At 39.5% G+C, this 14,575-nt stretch overlaps 1 protein-coding gene across 3 annotated transcripts in view; it reads right to left on the reverse strand.

Annotated features, from left to right (window-relative positions):
• Positions 1-9,817: 9,817 nt before the first annotated feature.
• The window catches only part of SAMD4A (sterile alpha motif domain containing 4A), a 286,970-nt gene continuing 282,212 nt past the window's right edge, over positions 9,818-14,575 (reverse strand). For all 3 annotated transcript variants that reach the window (XM_020991290.2, XM_020991294.2, XM_020991287.2), the window contains one exon: positions 9,818-14,550. In XM_020991290.2, the coding sequence (XP_020846949.1) occupies positions 14,522-14,550 (29 nt within the window). In that variant the 3' untranslated portion in view covers positions 9,818-14,521. The remainder of the gene's footprint in view (positions 14,551-14,575) is intronic.

Raw genomic sequence — 14,575 nt, forward strand, 5'->3', positions numbered from 1 at the left:
CTTATTCTCTCCCACATATTCTGCAACTCAATGACACTGGCCTCTCAGCTGTTTTTTTCCCAAGATACTCCATCTTCCTATGCTGGGCATTTTCACTGGGTGTCCTTCATGCTTGGGATTCTCTTCCTACTCATCTCCATTTCCTGGCCTTCCAGGTTTTCTTCAATTCTCAACTAAAATACCACCACGGCCAATAAATCTTTTCCCATTCCCCTTAATACTAGTGCCCACCTTCTGAGATTATCTCCAATTTATCCTGTCTATGTCTTGTTTGGACATGGTTGTTAGCATGTGGTTTTCCCCATTAAACTTGAGAGTGTTTTTTTTTTCATTCCCAGTGCTTAGCACACAGAAACGGCTTAATAAATGTTGACTCACTTTACTTTCAGTGGAGCATCCAATGTTTTATTTTTCTTCCTTTGGTCATGGACTTCTTTGATTTACTTGCTTCTTATAATTTTTCTTTGGTGGGCATAGTGAAAGTAATGCTGACTCAGTGACCCACTGTTCCCAGTCCTGCTTGTAAATCAGGGAGGATCTTTTGAGGGAGGCTCTGTTAGTGGAGATGTCACCCAGTCTGAAGCTTTTGTATTACCTGCTACTTCTCATGTACCAGGTTACCTCCTACCTGTTAAACATCACATACCGTCAAGGGGAGGAGCTGAGATGCAATGGCTTGCCAATGTGGCCCTATCCAAATTGTCTTTATCTCATTCTGAAAGTTTGCAATAAAAGCTGGGCTCCATCTTGAATTCCTTGCTGATTTCTAATGATCAGCCCATCAATGTGTTGCTATCTTGATGTATTTTAATAAACTCTTTTAATTCTCTTTTCCCTGAATTTGCCTTGTTAATCAGGGCAAAAGCCCAAACAAAAAAATTTTCCTTTTAACAGGTGAAATAAAGGCTATCCTAATATATAACCAACACCTATATCATATATTGAGTGCCTATGTAGGAACTGGGAACCCTGTGTTACACCATTTGGTGAAACCTGTATATGAGCGATACCTAAACTTCATTTAGGATATTTCTCCAGAGTAAAATTCTAGGTTGAGGATACAAACCAAAAGGAAAAACTCCTTTTGGGGTCAGGCCTTTAGGATGTAATCTGGTCTGGCTGAGCTCAGGGTGCTTAAGGGTAGACAGTTTGTGGGCCACAAATGTCAGGCTCAAGGTATCCTATATTTCCTCTTTTTCACAACTAATTTCCTTGAAAAAGTTTTTCTCACTTATTGCCTCCACTTCCTCACTTTTCAACCTCCTGTAGTGTGGCTCCCAATTTCAATATTTAACTGAAACTGCTTTCTCCAAATTTACCATTGATCTCTTAAATGCCAGAGCCAATGGTCTTTTCTCAGTTCTTATGCTTTATTCTATAGAATAAAGTCCAAACTTCTCTATATGACATTTGACACCCTAAAATTTGTTCCAACCTAAATTTTACTACTACTTTCCAACAGGAACCCTTGGCTTAATCTTATTGTTATGGGCCCTTTCCCTGCCCCCAATTCTGTGCCTATTCTAATTTTTGTATCTTTGTATATCTCCCTCCATTTATATAAATCCTTACAGCAAGGTTAAGCTCAGCTGTGACTTGCCTACATTTTTTCCTTTTGTGAAAGGTAGTGCAGTGGATAAAGTGCTGGCCCTGGAGTGAGGAAGACTCATCTTCCTGAGTTAAAATCTGGCCTCAGACACTTACTAACTGCGTGACTGTGAGCAAGTCACTTAACCCTGTTTGTCTCAATTTTCTCAACTGTAAAATGAGCTGGAGAAGAAAATGACAAACCATTCCAGTGTGACTCCAGTATGGCCAGTGTGTCAAGTTATTTGGAAACATCCTGTTTCCCAGAGCTAAGGCCCAGCAAGCAGGCTGTGCCCTGAGCTTGGCATAACAACAATCCTTTGTGCTGTGGATGATTGCAGTCACAGCAAAATCCCAGAATTGTTTCCCAGCACTAGGTGTTCTCTGAGCTTGGGAAAGCACCTACCATAACCATGTTCTGGTCATGAGGCCCTGCTATGAATCAAACTTGTCACATTGTTGCTGTTACCCCTCATTGTCAGGGCTATAACTCACTGCATAGCCACAGATGTAAGTATCCCCACACTAAACCAGGTCCCTCTCACTAGGAGTGGGACTCTGGCACATGTGTCCTTGCTTGTAATTTTGAAATTAATTAAATTGGAAATTAATTAAACTTCTGTTTGTATCCTGACTCTCCTGTCTTTATCCCGTTCTGTTTGGCTATGGCTATTCCCAGATTAAAGGCCAGTTTTAGTCTGATTGACATTAATTGGTGTCAGAAGTGGGACTGGACGTGGAACTGGGTTATTGGACTTTCAGTACCAGTGGAAGTGGATGAGGCACCACCAGAGATTTATTTCTGCAGAGTCTAACCCCACTCTCGTGGTGAATCCTCTGTCCTTTGTTTTTGCTGCAATCCTAGCTCACCCTTTGATTGAGCTCACCCTTCTTTGTGAGGAAAATTCCAAGGCCCTTCCTGTGACCTGGTTCATCCTGGATCCCTCTGGTAAGACATCCTTTCTGAATTGCACACTCCTATAATTGGACTATCTCTGTGCCTCTGTGAATTTGGGGTCTCTCTGCGCACCTGTGTAAAATTATAACTACATGTCTAGCCACATGCCTTGGTAACTTGTGTGCTTCTTCTGAACCAGTTCTGTTTGTATTTGTCTTGTCATTTTGTCTGTGTCTGTGTCTTTGTAAGGTGCAGAACATCTGTGTCATGCTTTGAGCTAGATTCTGTCAACTTGAAAGGTTTAAAATGCAGCCAGCCAGAACTTCTAAGGGCTGTAGCCAGAGTTTAGAAACTGGGAAAGATTAAAGAACTTTCATAGTTGAAGCAATTATCCCAAACAGGACTAACTCCCATTTTAGGCTTTCTGCAGGAGATTAGGTTACAAGAAAAGAAAAAGCCTGTAAAACATTTTTTCCCCTGTCATTTCAACAATTGGCCAATTTGGAATTACAGAAATAAAGTCAGATAATCAAAATTTGTAGAACCGCTAAGAACATCTTAGCAGATTCTGGAGGTTTGGAGATTAATCATTAAGAGTTTAGAAATTAATCACTTTAAGATTGCAGGAGAGAAGTCCTGAGACTTTGGAGTAATTACAGGAACTCACTCCCTTCCGAAACATCTTAGCAAATTTTGGGGTACTGCTGTAGAATTTGTTTTAAGAAAAAATAAGGGTTAAATTTTATAAAAGCTTTAAAAAGTAATTGGCAAGATTAATAGTTTCATTGTTCTAGGGCAATAAAGGCGACTAGCTTGGCAGTAATCCCAGAAGTGAAGAGAAAAAATTAGGTAAATGGTTTGCACCTTACTTTTTAATTTTCACCCTATTTTGTTAATAATCTTCATCTGCCCATCTCTAAACAAATTAAGCTGATTATTTCTAATTGGCAATATTCTGACATTGGGTTAAAGTATGATCCCTTTATCAAGCAAAAGATGCAAATTAAGAGTTTGTTTTTACTGTAAGAAACCTGGTCACTGGAAGGCAGAGTGCAGAACGAAGGCTAGGTTAGATGTTGAAAAGGGAAAGCACCCCAGAAAGTATAGAGGGACCCTCCCCACAATTCTGATCACTCAGCTCTGGATGGGAAATGGCGAGAGGAGGGGATATTCAGTAAACCCCTCTGCCTTCCCTACTCCCCTCCCCTGAAGTCATGAGTATATCTCAGTTGTTGGGATTGCTAACAAGACCATTATAGCCCACATCTGTCTGTCAACACTTCTCATCTCATATCAGATTAATAAAAGAGAATGCTGGAGAATTATAGGGAAACTTGAATTATGTTCTGCCCACCTGGTGAAGGGGCAGGGCAGCAGCCACAGTGATGTCCCCACTGGCAGTGGCCCCAATGACCTTGTACCACTGGGCATCCTGCAACTCGCCCCTCTAAGACATCCTGCCCATCTTGCCCCAATAGCTGCAATTGGCCCTAGCCTCAGCAGCAATTGCAGCTGTTGGGGTGGGGATGGGGGGTGGTGGTGTCAGGCCCCATGGCCAGCATCTTCCCTGCCACTAGGAATTACCACCAATGGGAAGGTCTTGGCACCAGCCACCCCAGCCCTTAGGCAGTGCCCTCTGCCACACCCGCAAAGCCTAGAACTGTGTCTTTTCAAAGGCTTTCTCCCATACCGCAGGGCCTTCTCCAGTTGTCCTGATCTACATCTTGCTACTGGACCCAGAAGGCTCCAGAGGAGAAGTAAGGCTAGTGACTCTGCAAGGCCTTCCCTCACTTAAATCCAATTCATTTGCAAGTCATGGCACCACCTTCCTGATGTCATGGTCCTCTCCAAGAAGGAAGGACAAAGAACAACCCATACCTGGAATGTTTTCCCTCCTTCCCTCCACTTCTTAGAATTCCTAGTTCCTTCAGAGCACAGTTCATCCTTCTAGGTGAAGCTATTCCTAATCCCCTGACTACAGTACCTCCCTCCAAAAAATTATCTTGTATTTACTTCATATATATTTAGTTTTTGTATATGTTTTATTTTGTCATTACTTCTATGCATATATGTTGCTTCCGGCTAGAATGGTGCAGTGGATAGAGTGCTGAACTTGGGAGTCAGGAAGACCTGTTCTCAAGTCTGGGCAAAAAACTTTCCTGTGTCTCATATGGGGCAGTTAGGTGGTGCAATGGATAGAGTAACAGGCTTGGAGTCAGGAGGACCTGAGTCCAAAATCTGATGTCAGATAACTTACTGGCTGTGTGACCCTGGGCAAATTATTAATTCTGTTTGCCTCAGTTCCTCATATTTAAAATGAGTTGGAGAAGGAAATAGCAAACCACTCTAGTGTCTTTGCTAAGAAAACTCTACATGGAGTTATGAAGAGTCAGACATGGACTAATCAACTCAGAAGCGATAACTGCGTCTCATCTGCAAAATGGGGATGATAATTGAAACTATCTCACAAGATTGTGAGAATCAAATGAGATAACATGTAAAATGTTTTGCAAATCTTAAAGTATTATATAAATGCTAGTTATTATTTTAGCCAGCTGCTTTTTAATTTGTATCCCCAGAGCTTGGCTTTTACCTTTTTTTTTTTATCTCCTCTGTTTAGTTCAATGTCTGGCACAGAGTAGTACCTCAGTAAATGTTTATTGACTGGTGTACTAGAGACAAAACAGTTGGAAGAAGACCTTGAAAGATACTCAAGAGCTGGTTCTAGGACTGAATAGGATGAAAAGAGTAGGCTGCAAGTCATTCCCCAATTGATAAACAGTCAAAGGGTATGAACAGGAAGTTTTCAGATGAAGAAATTAAAGTTATCTATGGTCATGTGAAAAAATGCTCTAAATCACTATTGACTAGAGAAATGCAGACCAAAACAGCTTTGAGATACCACATCACACCTATCAGATTGGCTAACATGACAAAACAGGAAAATGATAAATGTTGGAGAAGATGTGGGAAAATTGGAACATTAATGCATTGTTGGTGGAGTTGTGAACTGTTCCAACCATTTTGGAGAGCAATTTGGAACTATGCCCAAAGGGCTATAAAAATATGCATAACCTTTGACCCAGCAATAGCACTTCTTGGGTTGCATCCCAAAGAGATCACAAAAATGGGAAAAGGACCCACATGTACAAAAATATTTATAGCAGCTCTTTCTGTGGTGGCAAAGAATTGGAAATTGAGGGGATGCCCATCAATTGGGGAATGGCTGAACAAGTTGTGGTATATTAATGGAATACTATTGTTGTTATAAAAAATGATGAGCAAGTGGACTTCAGAAAAAAAAAAGATGGACTGATGCTGAGTGAAGTGAGCAGAACCAGGAGAATGTTGTACACAGTAACAGCCACACTGTGCGATGACTAACTTTGATAGACTTAGCTCTTCTCAGTAATGCAAGGATCTAAGACATCTCCAAAAATCACATGATGGAAAATGCTATCCACATGCCGAGAAAGGACTATGGAGTTGGAATGCAGATTGAAGCATATTATTTGCTCTTTTTTTTCTCTTCTGTTTTGTTTTGCTTCTTCTTTCTTGTGGTTCCTCCTATTGGTTCCAATTCTTCTTTACAACATGACTAATGTGAAAATGTGTTTAATAGGAATGCATATGTAGAGCCTATACCAGATTGCATGCTGTCTTGGGGAGGAAGGTAAGGAAGGAGAGGGAGAATATTTAAGCTCAAAAGCTTATGGAAGTGAATGTTGAAAACTAATTTTAAAAAAACTTGAAAAAAATAAATGATCGAGTCTAAAAAATATAAAACTACTCTACCAAGATAGAGACAAGAACTATATCAATGCAACTACATACCTCTGTTTAAAAAAATAAAGATTGACCTAAATAGTTGGGAAAAATATTAATTACTCATGGGTAGGATGGGTTAATATAAAAAATATTTTTTATCAACTAAAAAAAAAAGAGTAGGCTGATTTGTATTTAGGAAATTATATAATGGTTTCAAAGATCTCAAGTTATCCCTGACATGAAGCCTATCTTTTTAACACCAATAAATTCTGGTGATGCCACTGAGTTAAAGAATAACACAATCTCCAAAAACTCAGAGCTGTAGGTGACTAAAGGGGGATCATTGAGAGCTATGTGGTGGGCATAAGCAGGGATGGCTTTGTATGTCAGAAATGGCCATGGAAGCATCTGCAAGGAAAGTATAATTGGAAACAGAACCATGCATGTATCAAGAGTATGAGGGAGGATAGAGGGACAGCCTGTTCAAAGACCCAAAGGAAAGTCCGTAGCATCATTTTCAGAGGTGATATAGGCAGATAAAGACAAAAATCTCACAGAATGAGAAATCATGGATGGGTTGTGTTCAGCACTGATGGAAGGTATATTTACAAAGAGGACATCATGGATCCATAAAACTTCTGAAGCATCAGACACAACCAAAGCAAAGCTTTGGCTTATGAAAAGGCCATGGGAATTACTTTTCGTCCTGGCCTAAATGGACAAAACTGTTTCAAGCACAAATGAAGTAAGAGCTAAGTTGGATACCTGTAGCTGATTTAACTGTGGAAGCTGTCAATTAACTTATAACATGGCAACTGAAAAACAACTCAGAAAACAAATTGGAGGACAAAGGAGACATGGAGTTTTTTTTTTCCCCCCATGTTGAAGAAATAGAACTGCTTTCATTCCTTGTGTTCCCTTTCTTTAGATCAGACGTTCTCTGCTTCTGAATATTTTTTTCCCTGAATTTAATTTTTAAAGTCCACAGAGTGAGTGTATCCAGTTTTAAAATATGCCCACCAAGTCAGATATAAACACAAATCTGTTTGCTTTTTAAAAGGTATGAGCTTTGTAAGATGGCCAAAAAACATTTCTCGGTTGGTTAAAAAAACAAAAACAAAAACTACTCCAAATACATTTAAATTGAATAGATTCCATAGAGGAAAGTCTGACACTGAGGCTCTGTTGTTTATACCACATAAAAACTAACATCTGTGACTAATAGTTCCATGAGCAAACCTGGTAAATGTGTTGGTACAGGTCTTAGTGAAGCTGAAAAATCACTTGCCCCAAAGGAATTCCCAACAGTCTACTATACTACTAGGTATACAGAACCCTTATGTTTAAGCCTTCAATAGTTTGCCTCAGTGTTTCCCATCCTTGTGTCTTGTGGATCTGTGATACTCACAGGAATAAAATGAGTCAGAAAGAAGTATGGAGAGTGTGCTTTCCCTCTTTTCTCCACTAGGACCACTTATTAAATCCATCTACACTTTCTCATAACACATTCAGTCACTTAATTGCATTACCTTCCCCTCTACCCTCATCTTTCCCCCCACCCCCATTAATGTTTTCTTGGCTAATGAGGGTGACATTAGGGGAAATGTGTTGTACTGGTTTCCTGGCTTTTGATCATTCCTGGTTGTCCCTTACATCTGAAATTACATGGTCACATTACATGAGGATATGCTGAAGTGACAGAGCTGCTGGGGTCAAAATATCCATTGAATTTTAATCTCCCAAGAGAGTCTCCTTAGAGTAGGCCTGAAATAAATTGACAAACAATGCAGAGTCACTCCCTGATTTTGTGAGTCAAGGACCTTTACATACAACTATTGGTGAGGGCTCAGATGTGTTGAGTGGTTTCACAACAGGAAGAATTGAACTTGGGAAGTGGCAGGGCTGAGGACTGAGGGCAGTTTTCCTTGAAAGCATGATGCTTGGGACAGAAATATCCAGAATGCAGATTGAAAGCAGAAAACACAAGTGTTTTTGTACATCTGATTAACTATCTATTCAGTGCTAGGATGTGGGACTTGACTTACATCACATTGGTTTAATGTGGAATCATTAGTTTATTATCACTATGTGTCCATGTGAACAGAAACATTGTGGGAAGTCTTCTCAGAGAACTCTAGTTAGCTCTTAAATAATTATGAAGGCTTTATAGATTACTGTTGATGATATACTTACTTAAAACATCCCCCTACTCCAAAGCTGAGAAGAGTCCAAACCAGAAATGGAATGGAGTGGGTATGAATGTGTCTGTGACCCAAGAGGAAGTATCTGTTTTCTTTTATCCATTTTGTATCACCCCTGAGTCTCTCTTCCATAACATGGATACCTGAGAGTTTATTGAATCTAGCAAGATGACTGAACCCTCCTGAAAAATGGGGCATAGTGGAGAGAGTGCTACATTTGGAATCAGGAGACATTATTTCAGATCCTGGATTGGACACTCACTGTATGATCTCAAGTGAGATCTTGCATCACCGTGAGTCTCTCAATATTCTCATCTGCAAAATGAGGATAATACTTGAGTTACCTGACTCAGAAGTTTATTTTAAAGAAAATGTTTTGTAAACTTTTAAGGAGTCTAAAAATGAAAACTTATTCATTAAAGCTTTTTTAACTTTTCCTCTTCTACTTTCACTTCTTGGGCTCAAACCCATTGCTACCCCCTTTACCAGCCACATTCCTATGGTTGGTTCCCTAACGTGTTAGCCATCATTCTCTAAAGAATAGCACTTAATTTCCCTTCTAGCGTCTTTACAAACTTAACTATGGGCATAATTTTCTCAGGAATGAACCTTCCCAAGTCAGTGCTATTACTGGTGGGTTATGAAAGTTCTTCAGTTTTGTCTTTTAATAAGTTAGAATGAGGTTCAAACTTAGGTTTTCATTCCACTTATCCCACGGTCAGTTAAAGCTACCTTCTAGAACTATGGAAAGTGAGGAGCAAGGTGGAGGTAAATAACTCATCAAAGATCACATTTTAGAAACTTTCCCACTCAATTAGGGATTCATTTATTGGCAAAACTTGTGAGCTGCATATAGTCACAACCTCTGTTTCTTCATCTCTAAAATACGGATAATAATAATACCTATCTCTCAGAGTGGTTGTGAGATCCAAATACATTCAGATTTACAATATGCTTTGCAAACCATAAAGCACTATAAAACATTAGTTATTATTAATAATACTACTAGGTAACATTTATATAGCACTTGCTATGTGCTGTACCAAGTGCTATATTACTGTGGCTGCTCCTCCTCTTCCTACTGGTGTTATTTCTTTTTCTCTTTAAGAGGCAGTATTGTGCAGTGGGACAGTGTAGGACGCTGAACTTGAAAGTTAGGACGACCTGGGTTCAAATTGCATCTTCAACATTTATTAGCTATTGACTTTGGGTAATTTCTCTCTGCTTCAAGTTTCCTCACCTTGGATGATGAAAGAGTCGGATACCATGGGTTCTAACATCTCTTCCAACTTGAAATCTGTGATCAAATGATTCTAATTAATCATGTTGTCAAAAAGGGAAGAAAAAGGCCAACACACCCCAGTGTTACAAAACCTTGTATTAATCATCTCCCTTCACTTTCAATATATGAAATATAGCCATGATTTCTTAGTTACATGGGAGGAAATGAGTAATAAATACATTGTAGCAAGTTTAAACCACAAGGGTGTTTTCACTGGTAACAACATTTGAAAACTGTATACTTGCCAAGAAGGGCATCTTCAAACATTAGTATTTCTGTATATCAGTAAAGCTTTTACATGTAACAAACATGCTATTTCCATATATGACCAAAAAAAATTTAAAAATATGCATTGCTTGGCAACATAAACTAGGCAAAAATATCCCTTTATGCACTAATTTTGTACAGAAAAAGAGGACTAAATGCATGCATGTACAATATCGCTTGCTCGCATGGGGCATGCAACAACAAAAAAAGGCAAAGCTTTTTTTAAAAGTCAGCTTACATTATGCATAAATACATAAGGGTTATATATTAATAAGGGAGGAAGTATTCTGTTTAACATTATTAACATTCCTGTTTGCTTCCTATTCCTCCCAGAGGAATACACATTCACCTTTAAGTAAAGATAAAGGAATTACAAAAAATAAAACTCACTTTGCAAACTCTGATGATTTGTATAAAATCAACATTAGTGTTATTATAGCTGTGTGTGCAAATTATACTTCTGCAGGATCTACTTGTCATCAGGCACATTCAGAAAGCCTAAAGTTGTATCATCTTTCTGTACCCCAAACTAGGACTGACTGCAGAGATTTCTGAAGGAGAGACAAACTTGGGTTCTGCTCATTCCCTGTGCTGCTTCTCTCCTCTTTTCAGTTGTCCATCCTCTGTGTATAAAGTCCAGCCCAGCCCAACCCGGTGGCAAGCATGTCATAGTCCTGGTTTTGAATCTCTGTGCTTGCCTGGGCTGGAGGAGATGCTCTCAAGTTTCTAGTTGACAATGGAGAGGAGACACAAATCCTGTGTCTGTAGCAGGCTGGGGGATAGGGGTGGTATGAGGGGAAAAAAGGGCTGCTGGGAATGCTTCTACTTACTGAAAGGTAGAAAATGACACCTCAAAAGAAAAGCATGTTTTCCTCAATGTTTCTCAAACAAAGGGTAACAGAAGTGTATGTATGGGGTTGGGGGAAGGTAGGAAGTGGGAAGGGGAGGTGGTGGTTGTCAGCTGTAGCCCTATTTCTTGGTACAAATCAGACACGAGGATTGGATAGCTTCTTGGCCCAGAAACCATCACTCTGCAGACCTCATAGGGTCTATTTGGCTTGCCAGCCATCATTTAAGAAGTGGAACCCAAAGCATGTGAGAACAAATCAGCAGCAATGTTTCATGTTGTATACATAGGGTGTGTGTCTCTTCCTATTGGTAATGGTAAGAAACCACTATGAATAAAAAGCACCAATAAACATCATACATAAGGATAAGAATATTGTAGCAGCACACTACTGTAGCTGGAGCAGTGTGCAGAGATGCTAAGAATACATCGCTGAAATCAGAACAAGAACAAAAAAATATATGTAGTGAAAGTCATTATTCTGATTTTTTTTTAAAAAAAATCATCTTACATTTGCTTATTATAAAACAGTTGCATTTGGAGTAAATGGGTAAATACAAAAAAAGGCACTGCCGCTTTATTACTAAATATCTGACTTCACAGCGTTATGCATGCAACTGGTTTTTTTTTAAATAAATAGATTTCTTTTGCTTTAGGATTTTTTTTTTTAAATTGAGCTCTATACCTGCAGTCAATACAGGCCCCACATAGAGCAGGGGTAGTCTTCTAAAATTTAACAGAAACCCTGTTTTTTTTTTAATTAAAACACTAAACAGCAAAACACAACTAAGTAGATAACTAACCTATACACAGTCAATGAAAAATAAGCTTTTAAAAATGACTGATGTGGTTATTAATAACAGACATTATCATGGTTACCAGCCACAGCAAGGTACTAAGCAACATATCCAAAAGCATATCTCTAATAATCAGATAACCTTTGCTTCTATATTCAGTAAAAGGAATAAATAGAAATTCCAATTAGCAAATACTTTTGTGTCATTTTCCTTTTAAAGACTTCATGCTAATGCAGTTGTGTTCACAATTTCTTTTTTGAGCTGCAAGTTTCATGTAGCTAGAATTGCTTAGAGTGCAACTCGAGATTCAACCATTTCTTGTTTTTTTATACTAGCCATGTAATACTGTGGTTTCTCACCCTCCTTGCTATACTTTCTTAGCGTTCTGAATAAACTTTTCCAAACCCTCCTTGCCTTTCTTATTACCTTCACTATACCTTTAAACAAGTCATGCTGTTGTACATGTGATTATCCTTCCTAACAACAACAAAATGCAAGAAATACAGTTTGTTAAACACACACACACACACACACACACACACCACAGAGCAAATGCCATGAAAATGGCATCATGACATTTCCTTGATTAACAACAATAACAACACAAAAGAACATTTACTAAAAATGCTGCCTCTTTCTGCACATGGAGTTAGATCTTTAACTTGGAGACACCAAATTTTAGGCTCAGTCCTTTTTTTGACGCATGAGTACATGAAGCAATGTTTGTAAGGTGTCCTAGAAGGCCTGACTCCAGTGTTGTGAAAGTGACTTGATTCTTTCCCAGAACATAAATCAGCTTTTAAAGTCTTTTTCACCACAGAGATGGTGCATTTGTAGACTGATAATAGAGAAGGCCCTTTCTTCTGTGCTAATTTTGTTAACTTGGTTAACATATTTAAAAACAGCTCTACTGTAACATAAATATAGTGATTCTTCTAGCCTAATATTTCTTTCAGTCAATTCAGATCTTAAACATCATCAGAATAGCATCCAACTCACTCATCTAATGAACTGGCTTTTATGTCATCTCCCTGAACCTGCCTCTTTGGCTATGCATTGATACCAAGACTTATATGGTCCAGCTTTCTAGTACAGACCTCAACTCCTGTTTGATTTCCTTTAATGCGCTTTTCACAGCACCAAACTCTCTTAACTTTCTTGCCCTTAAGAAAGGGTACCATCTTTATGATAGCATCACTATGCAATGACATCTTTCTTCTCTGTGTGTGGAAAGACCAACCAGCATCACAGAAATCCCTGATTTAAACCCTGCTATCCTACAGGTATCCATTACAATCATAAGATTTCTCTCCCCTATATATTAGTCCCTTCCTTCCTTGACCTTCCTGCCTCTACCCCTACCTTCAACAGCATCACAAAAGCAGAGGATTCTGTGCTTGTTAAGTGTGGAAATGGGAAGCACAGGCATCTTTTCTCCCCCTCTTTCTCTTTTTGTTCCCTTTTGAACATTGGCGGACAGACTGTCCCCATTTGTACCCTTCATCCAGCAGTCAACTTATGCCATTCCCCAGTGGCTCAGGGCCCTTTTTCCTCAGTGAGTCAAGGGACTACTATCTATAGGGTTCATACCCCATCACTCAAGCTAGATTCCTTCATCCCAAGCCCTGCTCATTGCCTATGTATACATAGCATGTCCACAGGGGAAGTACAAACTCCTTTGCTTGCTTCCCTCCTTAGGTGAATATGTGTGCAAACACCTTTGAGTGTCAGAGATTTTTTTTTTTAAGCTAACAGCTTAAGGAGAAGTGGGAGGGGGTGGGGAGTGGTGGGGGTAAGGGAAAGGAGATAGAGGATTAATCAGATGGGGTTTAGTGAGTGGAGGGGGAAGAGATTCTGGGTTAGAAGCAGATCCATGACAGTAAGGGTGCAGCATCTTTTAGAAATCACCTTGTGAAATGAGAGAGAAGCCATAACACTGATCACATGACACTCTCCTCTTTGCATCATCCACACTGTTCACCTCTTCAAGCTACATCCCCAGCCTTCTCATCAACCTACACCTCTGCGCTCAAAAGTTAAAACAAAGTCAAAAACAAAACCCCCATCAGTTCTACATGCCAGTGTCCATCTTTCCTAGAAGCAGAGCTTGGCAGCCATTTATAAAAATGCAATCCTGCTGCTATTTTAAAAATGAACAGAGAGAAAAACATCCCATATCATCATTAAGAACAAAAATCCTTTACAACAATATGAGAAGCCCTAACTGACATCTTACCTATTATGTACCCTTTAGATTTGTTATTATGTAAACAATACACAAATTGAAGTTTATCTGAAATTTAGTTGGAGGAAAATGTCTCCCTTTTCACCCCCTTTCCTAAGTAGCTCTATATCTCTGGTTCAGGTTGGAGCCTCAGGAAAAGCCAATCAATGAGAGACATGAAAGGTGAAGCTGTGAGATGCCACCTTGCTTTGGTCACATGCATCTTGACTGATTTTGAAGCCAGGCTCTCTTCTCTACAGGGATTCCCTGGGGCCAGGGTCTTCTGTTTCCCGATGACATGTTCCTTTATCTCTCTCTCACTGTTGGAACCATCCATTATTTCATCTGGGAAATCCCTCACCAGACCCACCTCTCCTCCCCTGTGTTCCCTTCTCCTCCACACTCCCCACCAATCCATTCTACTCGCTGTTCTACTCTTGACGTAATAAACGACAAAATAACCAATCCCGGGTCTAATGATATGTTTACAAGAACGACCTACGCTCTCACAAAATCATAATGGGAGAGGGACCAGGAAAAAAAAAGGTTGCAAAGTATCTCAGAGGATCCTGTGCAAGTCTGAAGATGGCTGACACTGGACCCACAGCAGTCGATTTCACGGCCAGCGCGGTCACTAACTCCTTCAGTTTCTAGATAGTGGAGGTTCGGTCAACCCCATCTGAAGAAAGAACACACAGCAGGAA

The sequence above is a fragment of the Phascolarctos cinereus genome, unplaced genomic scaffold (genome assembly GCF_003287225.1).
Source record: "Phascolarctos cinereus isolate Bilbo 61053 unplaced genomic scaffold, phaCin_HiC Scaffold_2;HRSCAF=192, whole genome shotgun sequence".
NCBI classification, from domain to species: domain Eukaryota; kingdom Metazoa; phylum Chordata; class Mammalia; order Diprotodontia; family Phascolarctidae; genus Phascolarctos; species Phascolarctos cinereus.